Consider the following 25175-nt stretch of genomic DNA (forward strand, 5'->3'; position numbering starts at 1 on the left):
CACTGTCTCCTTCTGTTGCTGGTTGCCTGGTAGAGGAGACCAGCCCCACCTGGCTACAGCCTCTCCTCACAGGGCTGTTAGCTTGGACAGGAGAAGACTAAATGGTGACCTGATTATTGTATATAGATATGTAAGGGGTGAGTGCCAAGAGGCTGGAGCCAGGCTCTGCTCAGTGATGCCCAATGACAGGACAAGGGGCAGTGTGTAGAAGTTGAGGCATAGGAAGTTCCATGTGTTCCTGAGGAAGATTTTTTTCACTGTGAGGGTGACAGAGCTCTGGAACAGGCTGCCCAGGGAGGTTGTGGAGTCTCTCTCTCTGGAGGTATTCAAGAACTATCTGGATGCATTCCAGTGTGATCTGCTCTAGGTGGTCCTCCTCTGGCAGGGGGGCTGGACCAGATGATCTTTCGAGGTCCCTTCCAGCCTCTGACATTCTATGATTCTATATATGGAAGAGAAAATGTCTCTGTAAGAACACCTTCCCTTTCTTTTCCCATCCCTTCTCCTTTGAGCTTCGTAGCATTCATAGAATCACTGAATCAGTCAGGGTTGGAGGGAACTGTAAGAATCATCCAGTTCCAACCCCCCTGCCATGGGCAGGGACACCCTACCCTACATCAGAGGATGTCAAGAATGCTCTTTCATATACTTCTAGGTGTCTTGGTGTTTGCTAATAGTTAAGTGAGTTTTATTTTTGGCTCAAGAGAGCCAATGGCATCCTGGCCTGCATCAGGAGCAGTGTGGGCAGCAGGACAAGGGAGGTTCTTCTGCCCCTGTGCTCAGCACTGCTCAGGCCACAGCTTGAGTACTGTGTCCAGTTCTGGGCTCCTCAAGTCAAGAGAGATGTTGAGGTGCTGGAATGTGTCCAGAGAAGGGTGACAAAGCTGGTGAGGGGCCTGGAACACAAACCCTATGAGGAGAGGCTGAGGGAGCTGGGGGTGTGCAGCCTGCAGAAGAGGAGGCTTAGGGCAGAGCTCATTGCTGTCTGCAGCTCCCTGAAGGGAGGCTGTAGCCTGGTGGGGTTGGGCTCTTCTCCCAGGCAAGCAGCAACAGAACAAGGGGACACAGTCTCAAGTTGTGCTGGGGGAAGTCTAGGCTGGATGTTAGGAGGACGTTGTTGTCAGAGAGAGTGATTGGCACTGGAATGGGCTGCCCAGGGAGGTGGTGGAGTCACTGTGCCTGGAGGTGTTGAAGCCAAGTCTGGCTGAGGCACTTAGTGCCATGGTCTGGTTAATTTTCTAGGGCTGGGTGCTAGGTTGGCCTGGATGAGCTTGGAGCTCTCTTCCAACCTGCTTGATTCTATGTTTCTATGATTCTGCTAGGGTGGAACAAGAAATAATGGCAAAAATTATCAGTGGGATGTGCCCAGTTCAGAAAGAAACAGTCCCCAGTGTGAACACCTCAGAAAGTGAAGACAGTGAGGCTGCCACCTCTGACATTGGTAAGTAGAAGTTACTTGTCTCAGCAGATGGACTATCTCAATTTTTGGCTGGTTTTAACAGGCTGTGGAGGTAGCTGTTGCCTGAGCCTAAGAGTGGATTATACTGAAAACTATAAAATACAACAAGACATGTTTGAATTTATATGGACACAGGGCAAGTGTTAAAGGCCTTTGAAATAAATCACCTAAAGAAAGAAAGAGAGCACATAAAATGCACCACTGTACAAATCAACTTCTGTTATCCACCATCTCAATCAGATCTGTCTCTTTGCTAAGCCTCTTAGGTCTGCCTTTTCTTTACTAATAGGTATGTAAAAATGACTCCTTTAGAAACATGTGAGAGTGGCAAACAACCATTTCTCCTCTGATGTCACAGCACTTTGCTGCTGCCATTTATTATGGTCCTGAATAACCTCTCTACTTGTGCTAGTTTGAGCCTAGCTGGGATATTTTGGTGAGAATTAGATGCTAGGCTGTGAAAAGGAAATAGTAGTGATGGCTGCTGCACTCATAGGCTTGCTGAGATGGATAAAAACAAGAACACAGAACATAGATAACAGTATTGCTTTGTGTCTGTGCTAGTTTGAGCCTAGCTGGGATATTTTGGTGAGAAGAATTAGATGATAGGCTGTGAAAATGGTATGAGATTTAACAAGGCCAAGTGCAGGGTTCTGCACTTCAGCCACAACAACCCCAAGCAGCACTACAGGCTGGGGACAGAGTGTCTGGAGAGCAGCCAGGCAGAAAGGGAGCTGGGAGTACTAGTGGATAGTAGGCTGAAAATGAGCCAGCAGTGTGCCCAGGTGGCCAAAAGAGCCAGTGGCATCCTGGCCTGCATCAGGAGCAGTGTGGGCAGCAGGACAAGGGAGGTTCTTCTGCCCCTGTGCTCAGCACTGCTCAGGCCACAGCTTGAGTACTGTGTCCAGTTCTGGGCTCCTCAATTCAAGAGAGATGTTGAGGTGCTGGAAGGTGTCCAGAGAAGGGCAACAAAGCTGGTGAGGGGCCTGGAACACAAACCCTACAAGGAGAGGCTGAGGGAGCTGGGGGTGTGCAGCCTGCAGAAGAGGAGGCTCAGGGCAGAGCTCATTGCTGTCTACAGCTACCTGCAGGGAGGCTGTAGCCAGGTGGGGTTGGGCTCTGCTGCCAGGCAAGCAGCAATAGAACAAGGGGACAGAGTCTGGAGTTGTCAGGGGAGGTCTAGTCTGGATGTTGTTAGGAAGTTGTTGTCAGAGAGAGTGATTGGCATTGGAATGGGCTGCCCAGGGAGGTGGTGGAGTCACCATCCCTGGAGGTGTTGAAGCAAAGCTTGGCTGAGGCACTTAGTGCCATGGTCTGGTTGATTGGCCAGGGCTGGTGCTAGGTTGGACTGGATGAGCTTGGAGGTCTCTTCCAACCTGGCTGATTCTATGAAAAGGAAACGGTGATGATGGCTGCTGCACTCATAGAGATGGCTATGAGATGGCTAAAAACAAGAGCACAGACATAGATAAAAGAGTTGCTCTCTGGCTTCTGGCTGCCTCCCTTCTCTCCCTAAATTGGTGCTTCCTAACCCCCCTGGCCGATTCTCCAGACTCACCTTGAACATAAGGCAAAGTCTGGGGTAAGGTAGAGGGATGGAAGGGAGGTGGAAGGGTGGGTGGGAGCCCCTCCTGGGACCTCTGGTTTCTGGGAGGGCTGCTGTGTGTCTGTATCACTTTTTACCTTGTCTATTTCTGTCTATAGCTGTAGTTATTGTAAATCTCTGCTTGGATATTGTGCTGAGCTGTAAATATAAAGCTGCATTCCTTAATTTCCAGCTTGGCTGAGTCTAGTCTGGGTGATTTTCTTAAGTGTGGGGGGACAGGTAGCACCCAAACCATCACACTACTGTTGTTTCTTTATCTGTAAAATAAAATCATGGCTTGCAAAGGAGTGATTAAGTGCTCATGGAGAAAACAATGAGTGGCTGCAGTACAGCACAGGTGTTTTGATAAGTGAGATTTGAATGTGTGCATTATGTTTCTTCATTTTCAGTTGAATTTGCAGGTGGTAGAGGATTTCAGCTCTTTATCAATGCTGGCTTGCCAGTGGACTCAGACATGATAAGTCACTTGGTAAATGAAGCTCTTAGTGAAACAATTGCCACTATGCTGGGCAACAGGCAGGCTGAGACAGCAGTTCCTGCTACAAATGTTCTTCCAAGTACAACAATCACTGTGGTAAGTGTCCATTGTGCTAAAGCTTTCCTGCCTATTTTCTGCAGCTTGATTATTTGTGGCTTGATCACAGGCTCACAGGATGTTAGGGGTTGGAGAGACTGAAGGAGAGCATCCAGTCCAGCCCCTGCCAGAGCAGGACAATCCTATCGTAACACAGATCACAGAGGAGCACATCCAGACAGGCCTTGAAAGTCTCCAGGGAAGGAGACTCCACAGCCTTTCTGGGCAGCCTGTGCCAGTGATCTGTGACCCTTACAGGAAAGAAGTTCCCCATTGTGTTGAGGCAGAACCTCTTGTGCTGCAGCTTAGACCCATTGCTCCTTGTCCTATCCCAGGGAGCAGTGAGCAGAGCCTGTCCCCCCACTCCTGACCCCCAGCCCTCAGATACTTATAAACATTTATTAAATCCCCTCCCAGTCTTCTCTTCTCCAGACTAAACAGCCCCAGGTCCCTCAGCCTCTCCTCATAAGGCTGTGACCTTCAGTCCCCTCATCATCCTCAGAGCCCTCTGCTGGACACTCTCCAGCAGATCCCTGTCCCTCTTCAACTGGGGAGCCCAAAACTGAAGGCAGTGTTCAAGATGAGGTCTCACCAGGGCAGAGTAGAGTGGAAGGAGAACCTCCCTTGATCTGCTGGACACACTCTGCTTAATGCCCCCCAGCATCCCATTGGCCTTCCTGGCCACGAGGGCACATTGCTGTGCCATGGATGTTCTACACCAGCACTTCCAGATGCCTCTCCACAGAGCTGCTCTCCAGCAGTCACCTCCCAGCCTGTACTGCTGCAGTTTATTATTCCTTGCCAGGTGCAGAACTCTGCACTTGTCCTTGTTGAACCTCATCTGGTTCCTTTGATGATTCAGCTCTGTGCAAGACAAAGACAGTGGAAAAAGACTGATGAAGTGAATGTGTCTGCTTTGCATTTTGAATTATTCCTTATTATATCCCAGCAAGCAACAAGTTGAAACCTACTTCACTTAAAACAAAAATGGGGGTGAAAATCCTGTGTGCTGCATTCAGCTTGCTATGGTTATTCATTTTACTTAGAAAGCTGTGCACAAAAACTAGTTTCTGAAGGGAAGACTTAGCATCATAGAATCAGTCAGGGTTGGAAGGGACCACAAGGAGCATCCAGTTCCAAACCACCTGACATGGGCAGGGACACCCTACCCTAGAACAGGCTGGCCACCCTACCCTAGAATAGGCTGGCCACAGCCTCATCCAGCCTGGCCTTAAACACCTCCAGCCATAAGACCTCAACCACCTCCAATGGCAACCCACTGGGGGGTCTCACCACTCTCAGGCTGAACAACTTCCTCCTCACCTCCGGCCTGAACCTGCCCATCTCCAGCTTTGCTGCATTCCCCCCAGTCCTGTCATTCCCTGATATCCTGCACACCCCCAGCTCCCTCAGCCTCTCTTGATCGACCCTCCTTACTCTGAAGTTTCCTATCTAATGCTTTCTGGACGTTTCCCATCTAGCTGCTCACTCACCAAGCTCTGTTGTGCTCACAGTGTCACGCAGCTGTGTCTGAACTGCCAAATGTGCTCACATCTTCCACTTCCCTGAAGACATTTTAATAGAAATCATCAGGCTGAGGATTTGCTCTGCAGAAGCTACCTTGGCAACCTTCCTTTAGCTCCTTTATCTTGTTTTCTTTATGAAACTGTGTCCAGTTCTGGGCCACTCAAGTCAAGAGAGATGTTGAGATACTGGAATATGTCCAGAGAAGGGCAGCAAGGCTGGGGAGGGGCCTGGAGCACAGCCCTGTGAGGAGAGGCTGAGGGAGCTGGGGGTGTGCAGGCTGCAGAAGAGGAGGCTCAGGGCAGACCTCATTGCTGTCTGCAACTCCCTGAAGGGAGGCTGTAGCCAGGTGGGGTTGGGCTCTTCTGCCAGGCAAGCAGCAAGAGAACAAGGGGACACAGTCTCAAGCTGTGTTGGGGGAGGGCTAGGATGGATGTTGTTAGGAAGTTGTTGTCAGAGAGAGTGATTGGCATTGGAATGGGCTGCCCAGGGAGGTGGTGGAGTTGCTATCCCTGGAGGTGTTCAGGCAAAGCCTTGCTGAGGCACTTAGTGCCATGGTCTGATTGATTGCCAGGGCTGGGTGCTAGGATGGACTGGATGATGTTGAAGGTCTCTTCCAACCTGCTTGATTCTATGAAGTAGTGAACAGGGCTGGAAAAAGCCTGGAAAGATTCATAGCCTCTATAACAGGCTAAACACCAACGCTCATACTTGTCAGATTTATCTTCACAGCTGTCATTTTTTTAAGGCACATCAAACTATGTCATGCTTATTTCAGTGCTTTACTGTCTTGGTTATTGGTTTGCTTGTAATCTTTTCTTTAGCTGATCACCTAGTGATCAAATTATGCTGCTGGTTCCATTTTATCCATGTCACAAACTATTTTCTAATGTAACATTGTATCAATTATTTTATTACATTCATATAATCATATCATTAATATTTATCCTGGACATTAGGAACCACCTCTTTAAAAAGGGGGAGGGCAAGCACTGCAACTATCATCCTAGCAAAGTGCTCCAGGTTGGACTGGACTGGCCTGGACTGCATCTGGGTTGGGGCAATGCCAGGCACAAATGCAGGCTGGGCAGTGAGTGGCAGGAGAGCAGCCCTGAGGAAAGGCACTTGGGGGTGCTGCTGGATGAAGAAGCTCAAGAGGAGCCAGCAGTGTGCACTTGCAGCCCAGAAAGCCAAGCAGAGCCTGGGCTGCAGCAGCAGAAGTGTGGCCAGCAGGGCCAGGGAGGTGATTCTTCCCCTCTGCTCTGCTCTGCTGAGATCCCACCTGGAGTACTGCATCCAGTTCTGGAGCCCCTATGACAAGAGGGATGTGGAGATGCTGGAGTGTGTCCAGAGCAGGTCCAGGAGGATGCTGAGAGGCTGCAGCAGCTCTGCTGTGAGCACAGCCTGAAAGAGTTGGGGCTGTGCAGGCTGGAGAAGAGGAGGCTCCCAGGTGACCTTCTTGTGGCCTTCCAGGATCTGAAGGGGGCTCCAAAAAAGCTGGGGAGGGACTTTTGAGGCTGTCAGGGAGTGACAGGACTGGGGGGAATGGAGCAAAGCTGGAGGTGGGGAGTGTGAGACTGGCTGTGAGGAGGAAGTTGCTGAGCAGGAGAGTGGTGAGAGGCTGGAATGGGTTGCCCAGGGAGGGGGTTGAGGCCCCATGGCTGGAGGTGTTTGAGGCCAGGCTGGCTGAGGCTGTGTGCAGCCTGCTCTAGGGTAGGGTGTCCCTGGGCATGGCAGGGGGGTTGGAACTGGCTGCTCCTTGTGCTCTCTTCCAACCCTGATTCTATGATCTTGGAGGTCTCTTCCTACCCGGTTGATTGTCTGATTCTATGGTCAATGCCCCAAATGTGTCAGTGTTGAGGAAACTCCACTAACAACATACTTTAAGGTCAGGTCAGTGCTGTTGAAACAGATGATTGTTGTAGGTCACTTCCAACTGAAACAGCCTGTGCTAAGAATTCGGCTCTAAGAATTCAGCTCTAAGAATTGTGTTCTAATTTTGTGCTAATAATTTTGTGCTAATAATTTTGTGCTAATAATTTTGTGCTAATAATTTTGTGCTAATCTGTTCTAATAGTTCTGTTTTAACTCTGTTTTAATAATTCTGTTCTTAGAATTATCTTCTTGTTCTAATAATTCTGTTCCAATTCTGTGCTAATTCTGTGCTAATAATTCTGTGCTAATTCTGTGCTAATAATTCTGTTCTAATTCTGTGCTAATATGTTCTAAGAATTCTGTTCTAATTCTAAGAATTCTGTTCTAATAATTTTGTTCTAAGAATTCTGTTTTACCTCTGTTTTAATAATTCTGTTCTAAGAATTATCTTCTTGTTCTAATAATTCTGTGCTAATAATTCTGTGCTAATAATTCTGTGCTAATAATTCTGTGCTAATCTGTTCTAAGAATTCTGTTCTAATTCTAAGAATTCTGTTCTAATTCTAAGAATTCTGTTCTAATAATTCTGTTCTAATAATTCTGTTTTACCTCTGTTTTAATAATTCTGTTCTAAGAATTATCTTCTTGTTCTAATAATTCTGTGCTAATAATTCTGTGCTAATCTGTTCTAAGAATTCTGTTCTAATTCTAAGAATTCTGTTCTAATTCTAAGAATTCTGTTCTAATAATTCTGTTCTAATAATTCTGTTTTATCTCTGTTTTAATAATTCTGTTCTAAGAATTATCTTCTTGTTCTAATAATTCTGTTCTAATAATTGTGTTCCAATTCTGTGCTAATTCTGTACTAATAATTCTGTGCTAATTCTGTGCTAAGAATTCTGTTCTAATTCTAAGAATTCTGTTCTAATAATTTTGTTCTAATAATTCTGTTTTACCTCTGTTTTAATAATTCTGTTCTAAGAATTATCTTCTTGTTCTAATAATTCTGTTCTAATAATTGTGTTCTAATAATTCTGTGCTAATCTGTTCTAATAATTCTGTGCTAATCTGTTCTAATAATTCTGTGCTAATCTGTTCTAATAATTCTGTGCTAATCTGTGCTAATAATTCTGTGCTAATAATTCTGTGCTAATAATTCTGTGCTAATAATTCTGTGCTAATAATTCTGTGCTAATCTGTTCTAAGAATTCTGTGCTAATAATTCTGTGCTAATCTGTTCTAAGAATTCTGTTCTAATTCTAAGAATTCTGTTCTAATTTTGTTCTAATAATTCTGTTTTAACTCTGTTTTAATAATTCTGTTCTAAGAATTATCTTCTTGTTCTAATAATTCTGTTCTAATAATTGTGTTCCAATTCTGTGCTAAGAATTTTGTGCTAAGAATTCTGTTTTAACTGTTTTAATAATTCTGTTCTAAGAATTATCTTCTTGTTCTAATAATTCTGTTCTAATAATTGTGTTCCAATTCTGTGCTAATCTGTTCTAATAATTCTGTGCTAAGAATTCTGTTCCAGGAATTCTCTTCTAATAATTCTGTTCTAATTCTGTTCTCATCATTCTATTCTAATAATTGTGTTCCAATTCTGTTCTAACTCTAATGCTCTTCCATTCTATCCATAGTTATTTCCCCATGTAATCATTCCAGTGCATAATGTGTTGGTCTTGAATTGCTATTGGCCAGGCATTCCATTTAACCTGATGCAAATTTGTATCACAGTATCATCAGGGTTGGAAGAGACCTCAGAGATCATCAAGTCCAACCCTTTACCACAGAGCTCAAGGCCAGACCATGGCACCAAGTGCCACGTCCAGTCCTGCCTTGAACAGCTCCAGGGACGGCGACTCCACCACCTCCCCGGGCAGCCCATTCCAGTGTCCAATGACTCTCTCAGGGAAGAACTTTCTCCTCACCTCCAGCCTAAATTTCCCCTGGTGTAGCTTGAGGCTGTGTCCTCTTGTTCTGGTGCTGGCCACCTGAGAGAAGAGAGCAACCTCCTCCTGGCCACAACCACCCCTCAGGTAGTTGTAGACAGCAATAAGGTCACCCCTGAGCCTCCTCTTCTCCAGGCTAACCAATCCCAGCTCCCTCAGCCTCTCCTCATAGGGCTTGTGCTTGTGTTTAGATGGAGGACTTAGATCCATGAAGCATGTATCCAAGCAACAACTCTTCCTGTTCTGTGGTGCCCTGCCTTTCTCTCTCTACCTCATCTATCTTCTGCATATCCCCAGAGACAGGAGTTTTGCATTGAGATAATCACTGTGGTTACATTTCTATCTCCCTCAGGATTCTCATGTGCCTACTCCATTGCCAACACCCCAGGCCACACCACCACAAACACCACCTTCAGAAAAAGAATTGCCCCCAGTCAAAACTCCAGAGTCTTCTCTGTCTCTCACAGAAAGGAGTGGGAATATTCAAGAACCTGAAAAAACTAAAGAAACAGGTAGTGAAAATAGTAATTGAAGTTGAGAAGGATCAAATATGCTTTAATCTGCTGCCTTTAATTTTCTTCTTCAAAGAGCTGTTATCTCTCAGGATAAATATTCTTGAGGCTATAATTTGAGTGAGGATCCATGTAACATAAAAATTGTGGGAGATTTGTATGAAAAGCAAGCTGCTTTTTATTTGCTTGCAGGCCTGTTTTCCAACTTAGTGCATGTTGCTATGCTCTGTGTGATTTCCATCCCTCCCAGCCCCTCCACACGCCTTTCAAATCAGAAAAAAAACAGCTGTCCTTTGCTCTTTCCTGTGTTTCTAATCTTAATTAAGAGTAATTTACATTCTCCCAAGAAGCTTATTTAATAAAATGTAAAGCAATCTCCCTTGGTACATAAAGTAAGAAATTGAAGCCAGTGAGTGGCTGGAGAGCAGCCCTGAGGAGAGGGACCTGAGGGTGCTGGTGGATGAGAAGCTCAAGAGGAGCCAGCAGTGTGCACTTGCAGCCCAGAAAGCCAAGCAGAGCCTGGGCTGCAGCAGCAGAAGTGTGGCCAGCAGGGCCAGGGAGGGGATTCTCCCCCTCTGCTGTGCTCTGCTGAGACCCCACCTGGAGTCCTGCATCCAGTTCTGGAGCCCCCATTGCAAGGAGGGCTGTGGAGATGCTGGAGAGTGTCCAGAGCAGGGCCAGGAGGATGCTGAGAGGGCTGCAGCAGCTCTGCTGTGAGCACAGACTGAAAGAGTTGGGGCTGTTGAGACTGCAGAAGAAGAGGCTCCCAGGTGACCTTCTTGTGGCCTTCCAGGATCTGAAGGGGGCTCCAAAAAAGCTGGGGAGGGACTTTTGAGGCTGTCAGGGAGTGCCAGGACTGGGGGGAATGAAGCAAAGCTGGAGGTGGAGAGATTGAGACTGGCTGTGAGGAGGAAGTTGTTGAGCATGAGAGTGGTGAGAGGCTGGACTGGGTTGCCCAGGGAGGTGGTTGAGGCCCCATGGCTGGAGGTGTTTGAGTCCAGGCTGGCTGAGGTTGTGTGCAGCCTGCTCTAGGGTAGGGTGTCCCTGGGCATGGCAGGGGGGTTGGAACTGGCTGCTCCTTGTGCTCCCTTCCAACCCTGACTGCTTCTATGGTTCTAATTTCATTCTGGCTCCTTGGGGTGCCAACAACCTACTTAAGGAAACTGGTCTTAATCTTGTCTTGCCTCCATAGCTATCAGAAGGTATCACAAAAACAAGTGCCTAGTAGAACTGTCTCTCTGTCTGAGATTTTCTTCCTGCTTTCCTTGCTGATCTGAATTCTAACTTCACATATGCAGGGGTTAAGATTCCAGCTGCCCCTGCTCGTGTTGGCACACCTGTGGTTACCCCTGTCAATACACCTCCTAGAACAGCCACACCAAGCCCTCCTTCCTCAGAATGCATCTCCAAAGACGCAAACATGGCAAGTCCAAAGCTTCCAAACCCGTGGGATGATGCAGAACTTCCTCTGGAAGAAGAAAAACCCATTCCTGAAGAACTGTTTCATCCCAAGGCAGTGTGAGTTGAACAGGCTGCATGGTTTTCTCATTTCTTAAAGGGGAAAAAAAAACCCAGAAGTATATATTCTTTCTACATACATCCTCAAAAAGTCAGTAGAAAGAAATGCTTCATGTATGTGTCAAGAGGCTCTGAGATAAAGCAGGATTCCTTTTTTCCCTTTTTTTTAGTTGCTAGACTTGTATTTTGGAGAAAAATGTGTACTCAGGACCTTTCTCAGGCTTTATCAGTCCTTATTCATCATCCTGCTGGATGCTGCACTTAGTAAACTCATATTGTTATGCTTGCCAGTAATAAATATAGTGGCAAAGAAGTATTGTATTGCTGGCATTTTTCTCCTAGCTCAAGGGGAATACAGAGAAACTCCTTAACAATCTTATTTAACCATGTAGATTCTCAGAGTCTTCTATCAAATGCTCTGCTCTTTCATTTGAAAATTGATTGCAGTGTTATTTAAAACTTTATGAACATGATGTTTCTATAATGTGTCTGTAAGTATAGCCACAACAACCCCAAGCAGCACTGCAGGCTGGGGACAGAGTGGCTGCAGAGCAGCCAGGAAGAAAGGGACCTGGGGGTGCTGGTAGAGAGTAGCTGAAGCTGAGGCAGCAGTGCCCAGGTGGGCAGCAGAGCCAATGGCATCCTGGGCTGGCTCAGGAGCAGTGTGGCCAGCAGGACAAGGGAGGTTCTTGTGCCCCTGTGCTCAGCACTGCTCAGGCCACCCCTTGAGTGCTGTGTCCAGTTCTGGGCTCCTCAATTCAAGAGAGATGTTGAGGTGCTGGAAGGTGTCCAGAGATGGGCAAGGAAGCTGGTGAGGGGCCTGGAGCAGAGCCCTGTGAGGAGAGGCTGAGGGAGCTGGGGGTGTGCAGCCTGCAGCAGAGGAGGCTCAGGGCAGAGCTCATTGAAACCTACAACTACCTGAAGGGAAGCTGTAGCCAGGTGGGGGTTGGTTTGGGGGTTGGTGTGTTCAGCTAGGCAAGCAGGATCAGAACAAGGAGGCACAGTCTCAAGTTGTGTTGGGGGAGGTCTTGTCTGGATGTTGTTAGGAAGTTCCTGCCAGAGAGAGTGATTGGCATTGGAATGGGCTGCCCAGGGAGGTGGTGGAGTTGCTGTGCCTGGAGGTGTTGAAGCAAATCCTGGCTGAGGCACTTAGTGCCATGGTCTGGTTGATTGTGTAGGGCTGGGTGCTAGGTTGGACTGGATGATCTTGGAGGTCTCTTCCAACCTGGTTGGTTCTATGGTTCTATGATCACTGTGTTTTGATGTCTTTATGTTGTGTACTCTTATTTTATAGAGAAATGTCAGTGGCTAATGATGAGGAACCAGAGGCTTTGATTTTACCACCTCAGCAGTCATCACCAAAGGTCCTTGAATCACTTCCTGCTGATCCACAGGTTCCTCCAGGTAGTTCTGAGCAGTCGACCCAGGAAAGCAGCATTACCCTCACAGAAACAGAAACTGAAGACAGACCCATTTCAGAAGGGGAGGTGCTCTTCAGCTATGGGCAGGTGCTTGCTGAAGGAGGTAACTGAATAGACAAATTTGTGGAAATTAGAATTTGGATTCATTTTCTTTTTCATTAGAAATTTCTCTTCCAATTTACTGAAGGTAAATTTGATACAGTTTCTGGTAAAAGAGGGCAACGAAGCTGGTGAGGGGCCTGGAGATCAGCCCTGTGAGGAGAGGCTGAGGGAGCTGGGGGTGTGCAGCCTGCAGCAGAGGAGGCTCAGGGCAGAGCTCATTGCTGTCTGCAGCTCCTTGAAGGGAGGCTGTAGCCAGGTGGGGTTGGTCTCTTCTGCCAGGCAAGCAGCAAGAGAACAAGGGGACAGAGTCTGGAGTTGTGGCAGGGGAGGTCTGGGCTGGATGTTGTTGGGAAGTTGTTGTCAGAGAGAGTGATTGGCATTGGAATGGGCTGCCCAGGGAGGTGGTGCAGTCTCCATGTCTGTAGGTCACAGGATCCCAGGCTCACAGGATGTTAGGAGTTGGAAGGGACAAAAAGATATCAATGAGTCCAACCCCTTGCCAGAGCAGGACAATCCTATCTAACACAGATCACAGAGGAGCACATCCTGACAGGCCTTGAAGGTCTCCAGAGAAGGAGACTCCACAACCTCTCTGGGCAGCCTGTGCCAGTGCTCTGTGACCCTTACAGTGAAGAAATTCCCCCTTGTGTTGAGGTGGAAACTCTTTTGTTGCAATTTACCCCCATTGCTCCTTGTCCTATCCCAAGGAGCAGTGAGCAGAGCCTGTCCCCCCCACTCCTGGCCAGCCCTCAGATACTTATAAACATTTATCAAATCCCCTCTCAGTCTTCTCTTCTCCAGACTAAGCAGCCCCAGGTCCCTCAGCCTCTCCCCATCAGCCTTGCCCTTCAGTTCCCTAATCATCCTCGGAGCCCTCCAATGGACCCTCTCTAGCAGAAACTTTGTGTTCAAGCAAAGCCTGGCTGAGGCACATAGTGCCATGGTCCAGTTTGTTGGCCAGGGCTGGGTGCTAGATTGGATTGGATGATCTTGGAGGTCTCTTCCAACCTGGTTAATTCTATGATTCTAATTGTGAGAGCAGTTTTCTTGGGAGCTGAAAATACATCTTTCTAGTACACATCCGGCAGTCAGAATTTCCAGCTTTGCTGAGGCACTGTGTTGCAATTATTGAAGAATGTAGTCTTGGCTTTCTTTCATGTAACTTGGTGTTTTTTTTTCAGTGGTTGTAACTTGAAGTGTTTTTCAGCCTTAGCAGAAGGAGGACTATCTCTTCCAAACCATACTGAGAGCTTAACCAGTACTTTACGGGATGCCAATGAAATGGTAAGGAAATGTTTCACAAAGAGAGAGAGTTGATGGCAGTAATCTCCTTTGAGCATCTTGTCAAACTGGATGTGCTTTAAGCATTTTTGCTTATAAACATTTTTAGTTCATGCTTTTAAACTGCACACTTTAACAAAGAACAGTAGGAATTTCAGAGCTCCAAAGTCTCAAGTTATGCCAGGGAAAGTATAGGCTGGATGTTAGGAGGAAGTTCTAGTTGACTGGATAGGGCTGGGTGCTAGGTTGGACTGGATGATCTTGGAGGTCTCTTCCAACCTGGTTGATTCTATGATTACATTATACATGTAGGTGTGACAGTAACATGGTTTAGAGTTGGACTTGGCATTCTTGATTCTAAGTTCTTCACAGAGAGAGTGATTGGCATTGGAATGAGCTGCCCAGGGAGGTGGTGGAGTCACCATCCCTGGAGGTCTTCAAGAAAAGCCTGAATGAGGCACTTGGTGCCATGGTCTAGTTGACTGGCTAGGGCTGGGGAATAGGTTGGACTGGATGCTCTTGGAGGTCTCTTCCAACCTGGTTGATTCTAAGTGAAAACCCCATATGAGAGAATCTAATTTCTGGTTTAAAAGAAGCTGAGGAATTTATATACTTCTGTAGATGACACATAGCTTATAGACATTTTTATTGCTTTATTGGGGTTTTTTGTTTGTTTTAAGACATCTCAAACAGAATAGAACATTGTTATGCTTTGAACTGTTTCAGCTTTGAGCCATCTGTTAATTGCTTGTGTGCTTACGTTATTAAAATAGGTTAGCTGAGGCTGGAGTTAGTTACAGCTGCTTAAAACCCCCTTACAGTTTCATGTCTGATGCCTGCTTTAGTTCATTGGCCTTCGAGGCTCCCAGTTCAAGGTATTTTCCATTCACAGGCTCACAGGATGTTAGGGGCTGGAAGGGACCCAAGGAGATCATCCAGTCCAACCCCCTGCCAGAGCAGGACAATCCTATCTAACACAGATCACAGAGGAACACATCCAGACAGGCCTTGAAAGGCTCTAGAGGAGACTCCACAACCTCTCTGGGCAGCCTGTGCCAGAGCTCTGGGACTCTTACAGTAAAGAGGTTCCCCCTTGTGTTGAGGAGGAATCTTTCCTTTTCCTGTGAAGGAAATAACTAAACCATGCTTAATCCAAGCAAGATTTCTCTCTTTTCCTAAGAACTTGGTGATTTAAAGTGCTAACTCAACTGTATTTCATAGAATCAGTCAGGGTTGGAAGGGACCAGGACAGGCCTTGAAAGTCTCCAGAGAAGGAGACCCCACAACCTCTCTGGGCAGCCTGTGCCAGTGCTCTGTGTCCCTTACAGTAAAGAAGTTCCCCCTTGTGTTGAGCTGGAACCTCCTGTGCTGCAGCTTACACCCATTGCTCCTTGTCCTATCCCAGGGAGCAGTGAGCAGAGCCTGTCCCCCCCTTCCTGGCAGCCCTCAGATCTTTATAAACATTTATGAAATCCCCTCTCAGTCTTCTCTTCTCCAGACTAAGCAGCCCCAGGTCCCTCAGCCTCTCCCCATCAGCCATGCCCTCCTGTCCCCTCATCATCCTCGTAGCCCTCTGCTGGACCCTTTCTGGCAGAAACTTTGTGTTGAAGCCAAGCCTGTCTGAGGCACTTAGTGCCATGGTCTAGTTAATTGGCTAGGGCTGGGTGCTGGGTTGGATTGGATGATCTTGGAGGTCTCTTCCATCCTGCTTGATTCTATGATTCTAATTGTGAGAGCAATTTTCTTGGGAGCTGAAAGTACATCTTTCTAGTACACATCCTCGTAAGGCAGTGCCCTCCAGTCCCCTAGTCATCCTCGTAGCCCTTTCTCTTTTAACAGCTTGATTTTCCTCAGCTGCCTGAACTAGATGGCAGAAAGGAGAAATCAGTGTGGTGTCAGTTTGCTTATTTTAAAATGCCAAGATTTTCCTGATCCCACTTTGAAGTGTGAAAAGTAACAGCTGACTGAATGTGTGCTAAAGTAGGAACGAGTCAAGTTCTTCTGAAAACATTTTGGGTTATGTTCTATGTGGATTTTGTGCCTTTGTTTTAGGATTCTGATCCTCCCAGTGAGGGGCAAGTGGTGAGAAGACCAGGTAAAGGCTTTCACAGGGATCCTGTCCTGATTCTTTTAGCCAAACTGAATCAAGCACCAGGGACTGCACAAGAAGGGATGTACCATTTGGAGGTAACTTACAGTCTTTTTCCTTCCAATACAGTAGTTTTGAAGCTATACTCAAAAGTAGATAAAATGTATCAAGCTTTGCTGTCTGTTTTCAAGCTTGCTGTCTACAACTCCCTGAAGGGAGGTTGTAGCCAGGTGGGGTTGGGCTCTTCCACCAGGCAACCAGCAAGAGAACAAGGGGACACAGTCTCAAGTTGTGCCAGAGGAGGTATAAGCTGGATGTTGTTAGGACGTTGTTGGCAGAGAGAGTGATTGGCATTGGAATGGGCTGCCCAGGGAGGTGGTGGAGTCTCTGTGCCTGGAGGTGTTGAAGCCAAGCCTGGCTGAGGCACTTAGTGCCATGGTCTAGTTGATTGGCTAGGGCTGGGTGCTAGGTCGGGCTGGATGATGTTGGAGGTCTCTTCCAACCTGCTTGATTCTATGATTCTGTGATGCTCTCCAGCCATTTGCCACCCAGCCTGGATCAGTGCTTGGGATTGTCCAGACTCAGGTGCGGGACCTTACACTTGACCTTGTTGAATTTCATGAGGTTGGCCTGGGCCCACATCTCCAGCCTGTCCTGGATGGCATCCCTTATGCTCTAAGGGGCAGTGCCACTAGGTAACAATGCTTGCTTTTGAAAGAAATACCTGGTGTTGATGCCTGTTGTTCTGATGTTGCTCTTCTATGTAGGATTCTGATGACAGTGTCGGGGAGCTCAGTGAAGGTCAAAGACCGAGGCTGGCCAAAGCAGCAGAGAGAATCCTGGGGGGACACTCAGTTTGTATGAACCCTCCAACTGCTCAGACCTCTGAGAGCAGACCACACCAGGCCTTCCGTTCTCTATCACCAGGGCAGCTTGGCCAAACTGCAGGTATGATTGGACTGTCAGTTATTCTCTATGATATTGATGTGCTTTATGAGCATTTTCTGTGACCCTACCTGAAGCAATTTCTGAGGATATATTCTAAATCCAAAGTTAAAAACTGCTGAAATCCAAAGTTAATAACAGGTAACTGCTGCAATGAAATTATTGGCTGTGCTGGTTTGAGCCTAGATGGGATATTTTAGTGGGAGGAATTAGAATCATAGAATCAACCAGGTTGGAAGAGACCTCCAAGCTCATCTAGTCCAACCTAGCACCCAGCCCTATCCAGTCAACCAGACCATGGCACTAAGTGCCCCATCCAGGGTTTGCTTCAACACCTCCAGGGACAGCTACTCCACCACCTCCCTGGACAGCCCATTGCAATGCCAATCACTCTCTCTGACAACAACTTCCTCTTAGCACCCAGCCTAGACCTCCCTGGCACAACGTGAGACTGTGTCCCCTTGTTCTCAAGCACAAATGCAGGCTGGGCAGTGAGTGGCTGGAGAGCAGCCCTGAGGAGAGGGACCTGGGGGTGCTGCTGGAGGAGAAGCTCAACAGGAGCCAGCAGTGTGCACTTGCAGCCCAGAAAGCCAAGCAAAGCCTGGGCTGCAGCAGCAGAAGTGTGGCCAGCAGGGCCAGGGAGGGGATTCTCCCCTTTTACTCCACTCTGCTGAGACCCCACCTGGAGTACTGCATCCAGTTCTGGAGGCCCTATTCCAAGAGGGATGTGGAGATGCTGTGGAGTGTGTCCAGAGCAGGGCCAGGAGGGTGCTGAGAGGGCTGCAGCAGCTCTGCTGTGAGCACAGACTGAAAGAGTTGGAGCTGTTGAGTCTGCAGAAGAGGAAGCTCCCAGGTGACTTCCAGAATCTGAAGGAGGCCTCCAAAAAAGCTGTCTAGGGACTTTTGAGGCTGCGAGGGAGTGACAGGACTGGGGGGAATGGAGCAAAGCTGGAGTTGGGGAGATTGAGACTGTCTGTGAGGAGGAAGTTGTTGGGCATGAGAGTGGTGAGAGGCTGGACTGGGTTGCCCAGGGAGGTGGTTGAGGCCTCATGGCTGGAGGTGTTTCAGGCCAGGCTGGCTGAGGCTGTGGACAGTCTGATCTAGGGTAGGAAGTCCCTGGGCAGGCTGGATGTTAGGAGGAAGTTGTTGTCAGAGAGAGTGATTGGCATTGGAATGGGCTGCCCAGGGAGATGGTGGAGTCGTTCGCCCTAGAGGTGTTGAAGCAAAGCCTGATTGAGGCACTTAGTGCCATGGTCTGCCTGATTGGCCAGGGCTGGGTGCTAGGTTGGCCTGGATGAGCTTGGAGGTCTCTTCCAACCTGATTGATTCTATGATTCTATGGTTCTCCAAGTCACTTGTGTGGCACTGTGCTGGGAGAGGACAGCCAGTAATAATACAATTGTGATGCTGGAATAAATGAGGCACCTGGAACATCTATAGTAAGCCTCTAGCACTGCTCAGGACCATAGGGAGAGAGTTAGAAGATGAGCCTTAATGGGAGGACCTATCTGCTAGGGGCATATTTCCTTCCTTACCCAGGCTGTTCATAGCTGTATCTGTAAGACTGTAAGGATATAACCTTACAACAGGATTCTCAGTTTCCCTGTCAGAGTGTGTCACTCACCAAGCTGTAAGAACTGTGGGGATTGTTTGTCCTTTGGTGTCTTCAGTGTTGTGACCAGTTTTCATTTGTGTTATGGGATCTCACTGTCTGTAGGATGGAGCAGGTGTTGTTTCTGTAGGTATGTGATGGCACCTTGATGATCAGCCTTTCATTTCCAGCTCCTTGTTTGCACTGCTTCAAGGCACAGATATAAAAACCAACATGCAAAGGAAATGTGGCACATGTAGTTTTACACTGAACAATAATTACAGTTAATTAAGCAATTTTTATACTTAATTAGGCTTAAAATTCATTCTTTGCCTCTGTGTGATAGCGGAAGGCTAAAGTTAGTTCATGAGCTGTCAGTATGTTTTCTGTAAGGATGCTTTACTCCCTGGCAGGCTGCAGCAGCATGATAAATACTGGATTATACAGCAAATTATCCCCTTTGAAAGAGTGGTGAGGGACCTGGAGCACAGGCTTGTGAAGAGAGGCTGAGGGAGCTGGGGGTGTGCAGCCTGCAGAAGAGGAGGCTCAGGGCAGAGCTCACTGCTGTCTGCAGCTACCTGAAGGGAGGCTGTAGCCAGGTGGGGTTGGGCTCTTCTGCCAGGCAACCAGCAACAGAAGAAGGGGACACAGTCTCAAGTTTTGCTGAGGGAGGTCTAGTCTGGATGTTGTTAGGAAGTTGTTGTCAGAGAGAGTGATTGGCATTGGAATGGGCTGCCCAGGGAGGTGGTGGAGTCTCTGTCCCTGGAGGTGTTGAAGCCAAGCCTGGCTGAGGCACTTAGTGCCATGGTCTGGTTGATTGTCTTGGGCTGGGTGCTAGGTTGGACTGGATGAGCTTGGAGGTCTCTTCCAACCTGCTTGATTCTATGATTCTTTTTCACACAGCAGTGAAACAGTTTCCTGAGGAAAGTCTGTTTCCAGTACATGTGTTGAAGCTCATTAAGCCTATAATGGTACGATGAACTGTATGGCTTTGAGGCTGCAATAAATACTTGCCCTGTTGGAAACCCACAGATGATAAAACTCATCTATTGTTTTCAATTTCCACAGACACTTTTTTCCCCTCTCAAGAACAATTTAAAGGATATACACTCAGCCATAGAATCATAGAATCAATCAGGTTGGAAGAGACCTCCAACATCATCCAGTCCCACCTAGCACCCAGCCCTGGCCAAGCAACCAGACTGTGGCACCAAATGCCTCATCCAGGCTATTCTTGAACACCTCCAGGGATGGTGATTCCACCACCTCCTTGGGCAGCCCATTCCAATGCCAATCACTCTCTCTGGCAGGAACTTCCTAACAACATCCAGCCTAGACCTCCCCTGGCACAACTTGAGACTGTGTCCCCTGGTTTTATTGCTCACTGCCTGGGAGAAGAGCCCAACCCCACCTGGCTACAACCTCCCTTCAGGTAGTTGTAGACAGCAATGTAGTCTGCCCTGAGTCTCTTCTTCTCCACGCTAAACAACCCCAGCTCCCTTAGCCTCAGCCATCTAAGGAGGGAATAATTCTCTTCAACATTTTATGTCCCATTGTTGAACCTTGAAAGTTTCCACCTCCTACCATGTCAGTTGAACTGAGAGGTTATTACTCCAGCTCATCATGGAATTTTTTTCTCTTCATTTTTCTCTCTCAACAGATCTTCTTGGAGATGCAGATACAAATCATGGTCCATTGCTAATGGCTGAACTAGAATCACAGCCAGTTTCAAATCCTGATCTGCATTCAGCCCAATTAAGCTGCAGTGTGACTTCTGTCTCAGAGGATCTGTCCCAGGTAAGCCCAAGGGATCTTTTCTGGGACTAGTTGGCAGTTGCAAACTGAAAGCTAAGGAAATGAATTTTCCTGTCCCACTGTGGTGACTGAGATCACCAAACTGATGCTTTTAAAGCTACTCTTCCAGCTGAGAAACCAAGGTCAAAAGTTCATGTGTGTAATAAAACAGAGTCTGTGTGCTGTGATGGAATGTCCTGTGGAGAGAGTGGTTTGCCATTGGAATGGGCTGCTCAGGGAGGTGGTGGAGTCACCATACCTGGAGGTGTTCAGGGAGAGCCTGGCTGAGGCACTTAGTGCCATGGTCTGGTTGATTGGCCAGGGCTGGGTGCTAGGTTGGACTGGATGAGCTTGGAGGTCTCTTCCAACCTGGTTGGTTCTGTGATTCTGTGTGTCTACAAGTATCTGAGGGGTGGGTATCAAGATGAAGGTGCCAGTCTCTTTTCAGTGGTGCCTGGTGATAGGAGAAGGAACAATGGGTACAAACCAGAACACAAGATGATCCACCTCAACACAAGGAGGCACTTCTTAGTGGTGAAGCTGATGAAGCCCTGGAACAGGCTGCCCAGAGGTGCTGTGGAGTCTCCTTCTCTGGAGACTTTCAGAACCAGCCTGAATGCATTCCTGTGTGTCCTGCCCATGGTGATCCTGCATTTGCAGAGGCTTTGGACTGGATGATCCCTGGAGGTCCCTTCCAACCCCTAACACTCTGTGATTCTGTGAATCCTTACAATATGCTTTCTGATAGGCTGAGACCTCTTCTTTTACCTTTTCTGCACTTCCTCACAGCTTCTCTGGTCTCACAGTATACATACTCAGTCCAGATGAGGCATTCCACTGTTTAAGGGGCACAGTGCTTCAAATAGGGAAGAACAACATAATGAATGTAAGGGAGAGGAAGCAACCATAGAGGTTTGGCCTCAAAAACAGTAACCCACTGATAAAGCATTTCAGGAGATCAGTTATTCCTAATAGAGGCAAAATAGAGAAGTCAGTAATGATGATGTAGCTCAGAACACTTGAAGATAGAGGAGGATCCTATTGATCTCTGCTTGAAACTTACCCTTAATCTGATGCTACTTTATTACCTGATGTGCTGTTACCCTAGAGATGATGATTTACTCACTAACTAAAGAGAAATTCAAATAGCAAGTGGCAAAAGCTGAAAACGAGGTAGCAGGCTGCTCTTTAATATGGGGAGCTTCACAATGTGTTTGAAAGTAACCATTTGCTTAACCCTGATTGCTGTGCTGATGGATGCATTCTGTCCTTCCCTGAAGTTCTGTGATAAAAAAGGATCTTAAAAGTTATTCTTTCCTTGTACTCAGCACTGGTCAGGCCACACCTTGACTGCTGTGTCCACTTCTGGGCTCCTCAACTCAAGAGAGATGTTGAAATACTGGAAGGTGTCCAGAGAAGGGCAATGAAGCTGGTGAGGGGCCTGGAGCAGAGCCCTGTGAGGAGAGGCTGAGGGAGCTGGGGGTGTGCAGCCTGCAGAAGAGGAGGCTCAGGGCAGAGTTCATTGCTGTGTACAACTCCCTGCAGGGAGGCTGTAGCCAGATGTGGTTGGGCTCTTCTGCCAGGCAAGCAGCAACAGAACAAGGGGACACAATCTCAAGTTGTGGCAGGGGAGGTCTGGGCTGGATGTTGTTAGGAAGTTGTTGTCAGAGAGAGTGATTGGCATTGGAATGGGCTGCCCAGGGAGGAGGTGGAGTCTCTGTTGCTGGAGGTACTGAAGCAAAGCCTGGCTGAGGCACTTAGTGCCATGGTCCACTTCCAGGCATGGGGCCTCAACCACTTCCCTGGGCAACCCAATCCAGCCTCTCACCACTCTCATGCTGAACAACTTCCCCCTCACAGCCGGCCTGAACCTACTCACCTCCAGCTTTGCTCCATTCCCCCCAGTCCTGTCACTCTCTGACAGCCTGAACAGTCCTTCCCCAGCTCTTTCAGAGGCCCCCTTCAGATGCTGGAAGGCCACAAGAGGGTCACCTGGGAGACTCCACTTCTCCAGACTGCACAGCCCCAACTCTTTCACTGTGCTCATAGGAGAAGTTGTTCCCAGGCGAGACTGGGTTCTGTTAAACCACTGTGTCTGTTGGGGTGAAGCTCATATCCTTGTTATCCTTTCACTAAGCCAGAAGTAAAAAGTACAGAGAGGGTAAAGCATGTTTCCTTCTTTTAGCACATTAGCTGTGATAAAGAATACACTGACACCTGTATCTGATGCTCTGCAGAATTACCTGATGGGGTTAGGATTGATTTTTGTGTTGCCCAGGGACAGGCAAATGGTAATGTGCTCTGTGTAAGATTAGCTGGAAAATAAATACCAGCTGATTTCAAAGCTTGTTTTGACAGCAGCTATCTACCATGTACCAATCCTTCCCCTAATTTCAATTAGAGATGGCATCTGTATTCAGATTTACAGCTGGATCTGCTTTGTCACCTGCCTCTAGGAAACAGATTTTGTGGTCACACAATGTCAGCTGAGAGAGCAGGAGATATTGAGGTGTTCAGAATGGTTCATTCTATGACATATTTAAGGCAATAATCACTCCCACTGGTGGATGGTAGGCTGAAAATGAGGCAGCAGTGTGCCCAGGTGGCCAAGACAGCCAATGGCATCCTGGCCTGGATGATAGCAAGTGTAGTTGGTTAGCACATAAGATAACAGGTGGCTGGATGGCAGAGCCCAGAGAGTGGTGGTGAATGGTGCCACATCCAGTTGGCAGCTGGCACCAGTGCTGTTCCCCAAGGATCAGTTCTGGGCCCAGTCCAGTTCATTGTCTTTATTGATGATCTGGACGAGAGGATTGAGTCCAGCATCAGTGAGTTTGCGGATGACACCAAGCTAAGAGCAGGTGTGGAGCTGTTGGAGGGTAGGAGAGCCCTGCAAAGGGACCTGGCCAGGCTGGATGGGTGGGCAGAGGCCAATGGGATGAGATTGAACAAGACCAAGGGCAGGGTTCTGCACTTTGGCCACAAGAACCTCAAGAAGCACTACAGGTTGGGGCCAGAGTGGCTGGAAAGCAGCCAGGCAGAGAGAGACCTGGGGATGCTGGTGGATAGTAGCTGAAGATGAGGCAGCAGTGTGCCCAGGTGGGCAGCAGAGGCAATGGCATCCTGGGCTGGCTCAGGAGCAGTGTGGGCAGCAGGACAAGGGAGGTTCTTGTGCCCCTGTGCTCAGCACTGCTCAGGCCACACCTTGAGTGCTGTGTCCAGTTCTGGGCTCCTCAATTCAAGAGAGATGTTGAGGTGCTGGAAGGTGTCCAGAGATGGGTGACAAAGCTGCTGAGGGGTCTGGAACACAAACCCTATGAGGAGAGGATGAGGGAGCTGGGGGTGTGCAGGCTGGAGAAGAGGAGGCTCAGGGCAGAGCTCATTGCTGTCTGCAGCTACCTGAAGGGAGGCTGTAGCCAGGTGGAGTTGGGCTCTGCTGCCAGGCAAGCAGCAAGAGAACCAGGGGACAGAGTCTGGAGTTGTGGCAGGGGAGGTCTGGGCTGCATGTTGTTAGGAAGTTGTTGTCAGAGAGAGTGATTGTCATTGGAATGGGCTGCCCAGGGAGGTGGTGGAGTTGCTGTGCCTGGAGGTGTTGAAGCCAAGCCTGGCTGAGGCACTTAGTGCCATGGTCTAGTTGATTGGTTAGAGCTGGGTGCTAGGTTGGACTGGATGTTCTTGGAGGTCTCTTCCATTGTTGATTCTATGATTCTAAGTGCATAGCCTTTAATGAATCTTTATAAAACCTCTATGGATGTTCTTTTAATTTTACTGTGCTTTTTGGTCAGAAATCTGATTTTTAGTATGTTTTTTTGTAGGAGTTAAGCCAAGGAGCTGCTGAAGTTGAGGCTGTGAGACCCAGAGTTATTCATGTGAGAAGCAAGTCTGGAGGGACACAACAAGAAGGTAAAGCAGTGCCAGTAAGGAGACATAGTTCTTCCAGTTAAGCACATGATATATAAATGTTGCTGAATGTTGATGTATAATGAAGTTCTGATTTTGTTCAAATTTGCTTTTAATTACTACCAAATCTCTAAGTGTTTATATATAGAATCATAAAATGAGTCAGGGTGGAAGGGACCACAAGGATCAGCCAGTTCCAATTGCCTGCCATAGCCTGCCCTAGAGCAGGCTGCACACAGCCTCATCCAGCCTGGCCTTAAACACCTCCAGCCATGGGGCCTCAACCACCTCCCTGGGCAACCCAGTCCAGCCTCTCACCACTCTCATGCTCAACAACTTTCTCCTCATGTCCTGTTTGAATCTCCTCACCTCCAGCTTTGCTCCATTCCCCCCAGTCCTGTCACTCCCTGGTAGCCTAAAAGTCCCTCCCCAGCTTTTTTGGAGGCCCCTTTCAGATCCTGGAAGGCCACAAGAAGGTCACCTGGGAGCCTCCTCTGCTCCAGCCTGCACAGCCCCAACTCTTTCAGTCTGTGCTCACAGCAGAGCTGCTGCAACCCTCTCAGCATCCTCCTGGACCTGCTCTGGACACACTCCAGCATCTCCACATCCTTCTTGTAATGGGGGCTCCAGAGCTGGATGCAGTACTCCAGGTGGGGTCTCAGCAAAGCAGAGCAGAGGGGGAGAATCACCTCCCTGGCCCTGCTGGCCACACTTCTGCTGCTGCAGCCCAGGCTCTGCTTGGCTTTCTGGGCTGCAAGTGCACACTGCTGGCTCCTGTTGAGCTTCTCCTCCACCAGCACCCCCAAGTCCCTCTCCTTTCTTTATATTCTACGTAAATATAAATATATATATATATATAAAAATAGATTTAAAACTGCAAAGGTGGTAGATAATACAAAGTTAAGCTCATGCAGATAAAGATAATACAAATATTAGAACTATAAAAAGTAGATAAAGATAATACAAAGTTAAGCTCATAGAAATGTGAATAAAATAAGAGCTTTTCCATGCTGAAATGGCCTGGTTTGGGAT

General features: G+C 47.8%; 1 protein-coding gene across 8 annotated transcripts in view; it reads left to right on the forward strand.

Annotated features, from left to right (window-relative positions):
• The window catches only part of KIAA0586 (KIAA0586 ortholog), a 122113-nt gene that overhangs the window by 55202 nt on the left and 41736 nt on the right, over positions 1-25175 (forward strand). For 7 of the 8 annotated variants that reach the window (XM_064151007.1, XM_064151267.1, XM_064151178.1 and 4 more), the window contains 10 exons: positions 1323-1441; positions 3455-3639; positions 9343-9502; positions 10801-11020; positions 12315-12544; positions 13751-13827; positions 15877-16011; positions 16681-16861; positions 20110-20246; positions 24059-24146. In XM_064151007.1, the coding sequence (XP_064007077.1) occupies positions 1323-1441; positions 3455-3639; positions 9343-9502; positions 10801-11020; positions 12315-12544; positions 13751-13827; positions 15877-16011; positions 16681-16861; positions 20110-20246; positions 24059-24146 (1532 nt within the window). Of the gene's footprint in view, positions 1-1322; positions 1442-3454; positions 3640-9342; positions 9503-10800; positions 11021-12314; positions 12545-13750; positions 13828-15876; positions 16012-16680; positions 16862-20109; positions 20247-24058; positions 24147-25175 lie in introns of those variants that run through there. The other variant, XM_064151591.1, reaches the window with a different exon arrangement.

This window comes from Pogoniulus pusillus, chromosome 1, assembly GCF_015220805.1.
Source record: "Pogoniulus pusillus isolate bPogPus1 chromosome 1, bPogPus1.pri, whole genome shotgun sequence".
Classification (NCBI taxonomy): domain Eukaryota; kingdom Metazoa; phylum Chordata; class Aves; order Piciformes; family Lybiidae; genus Pogoniulus; species Pogoniulus pusillus.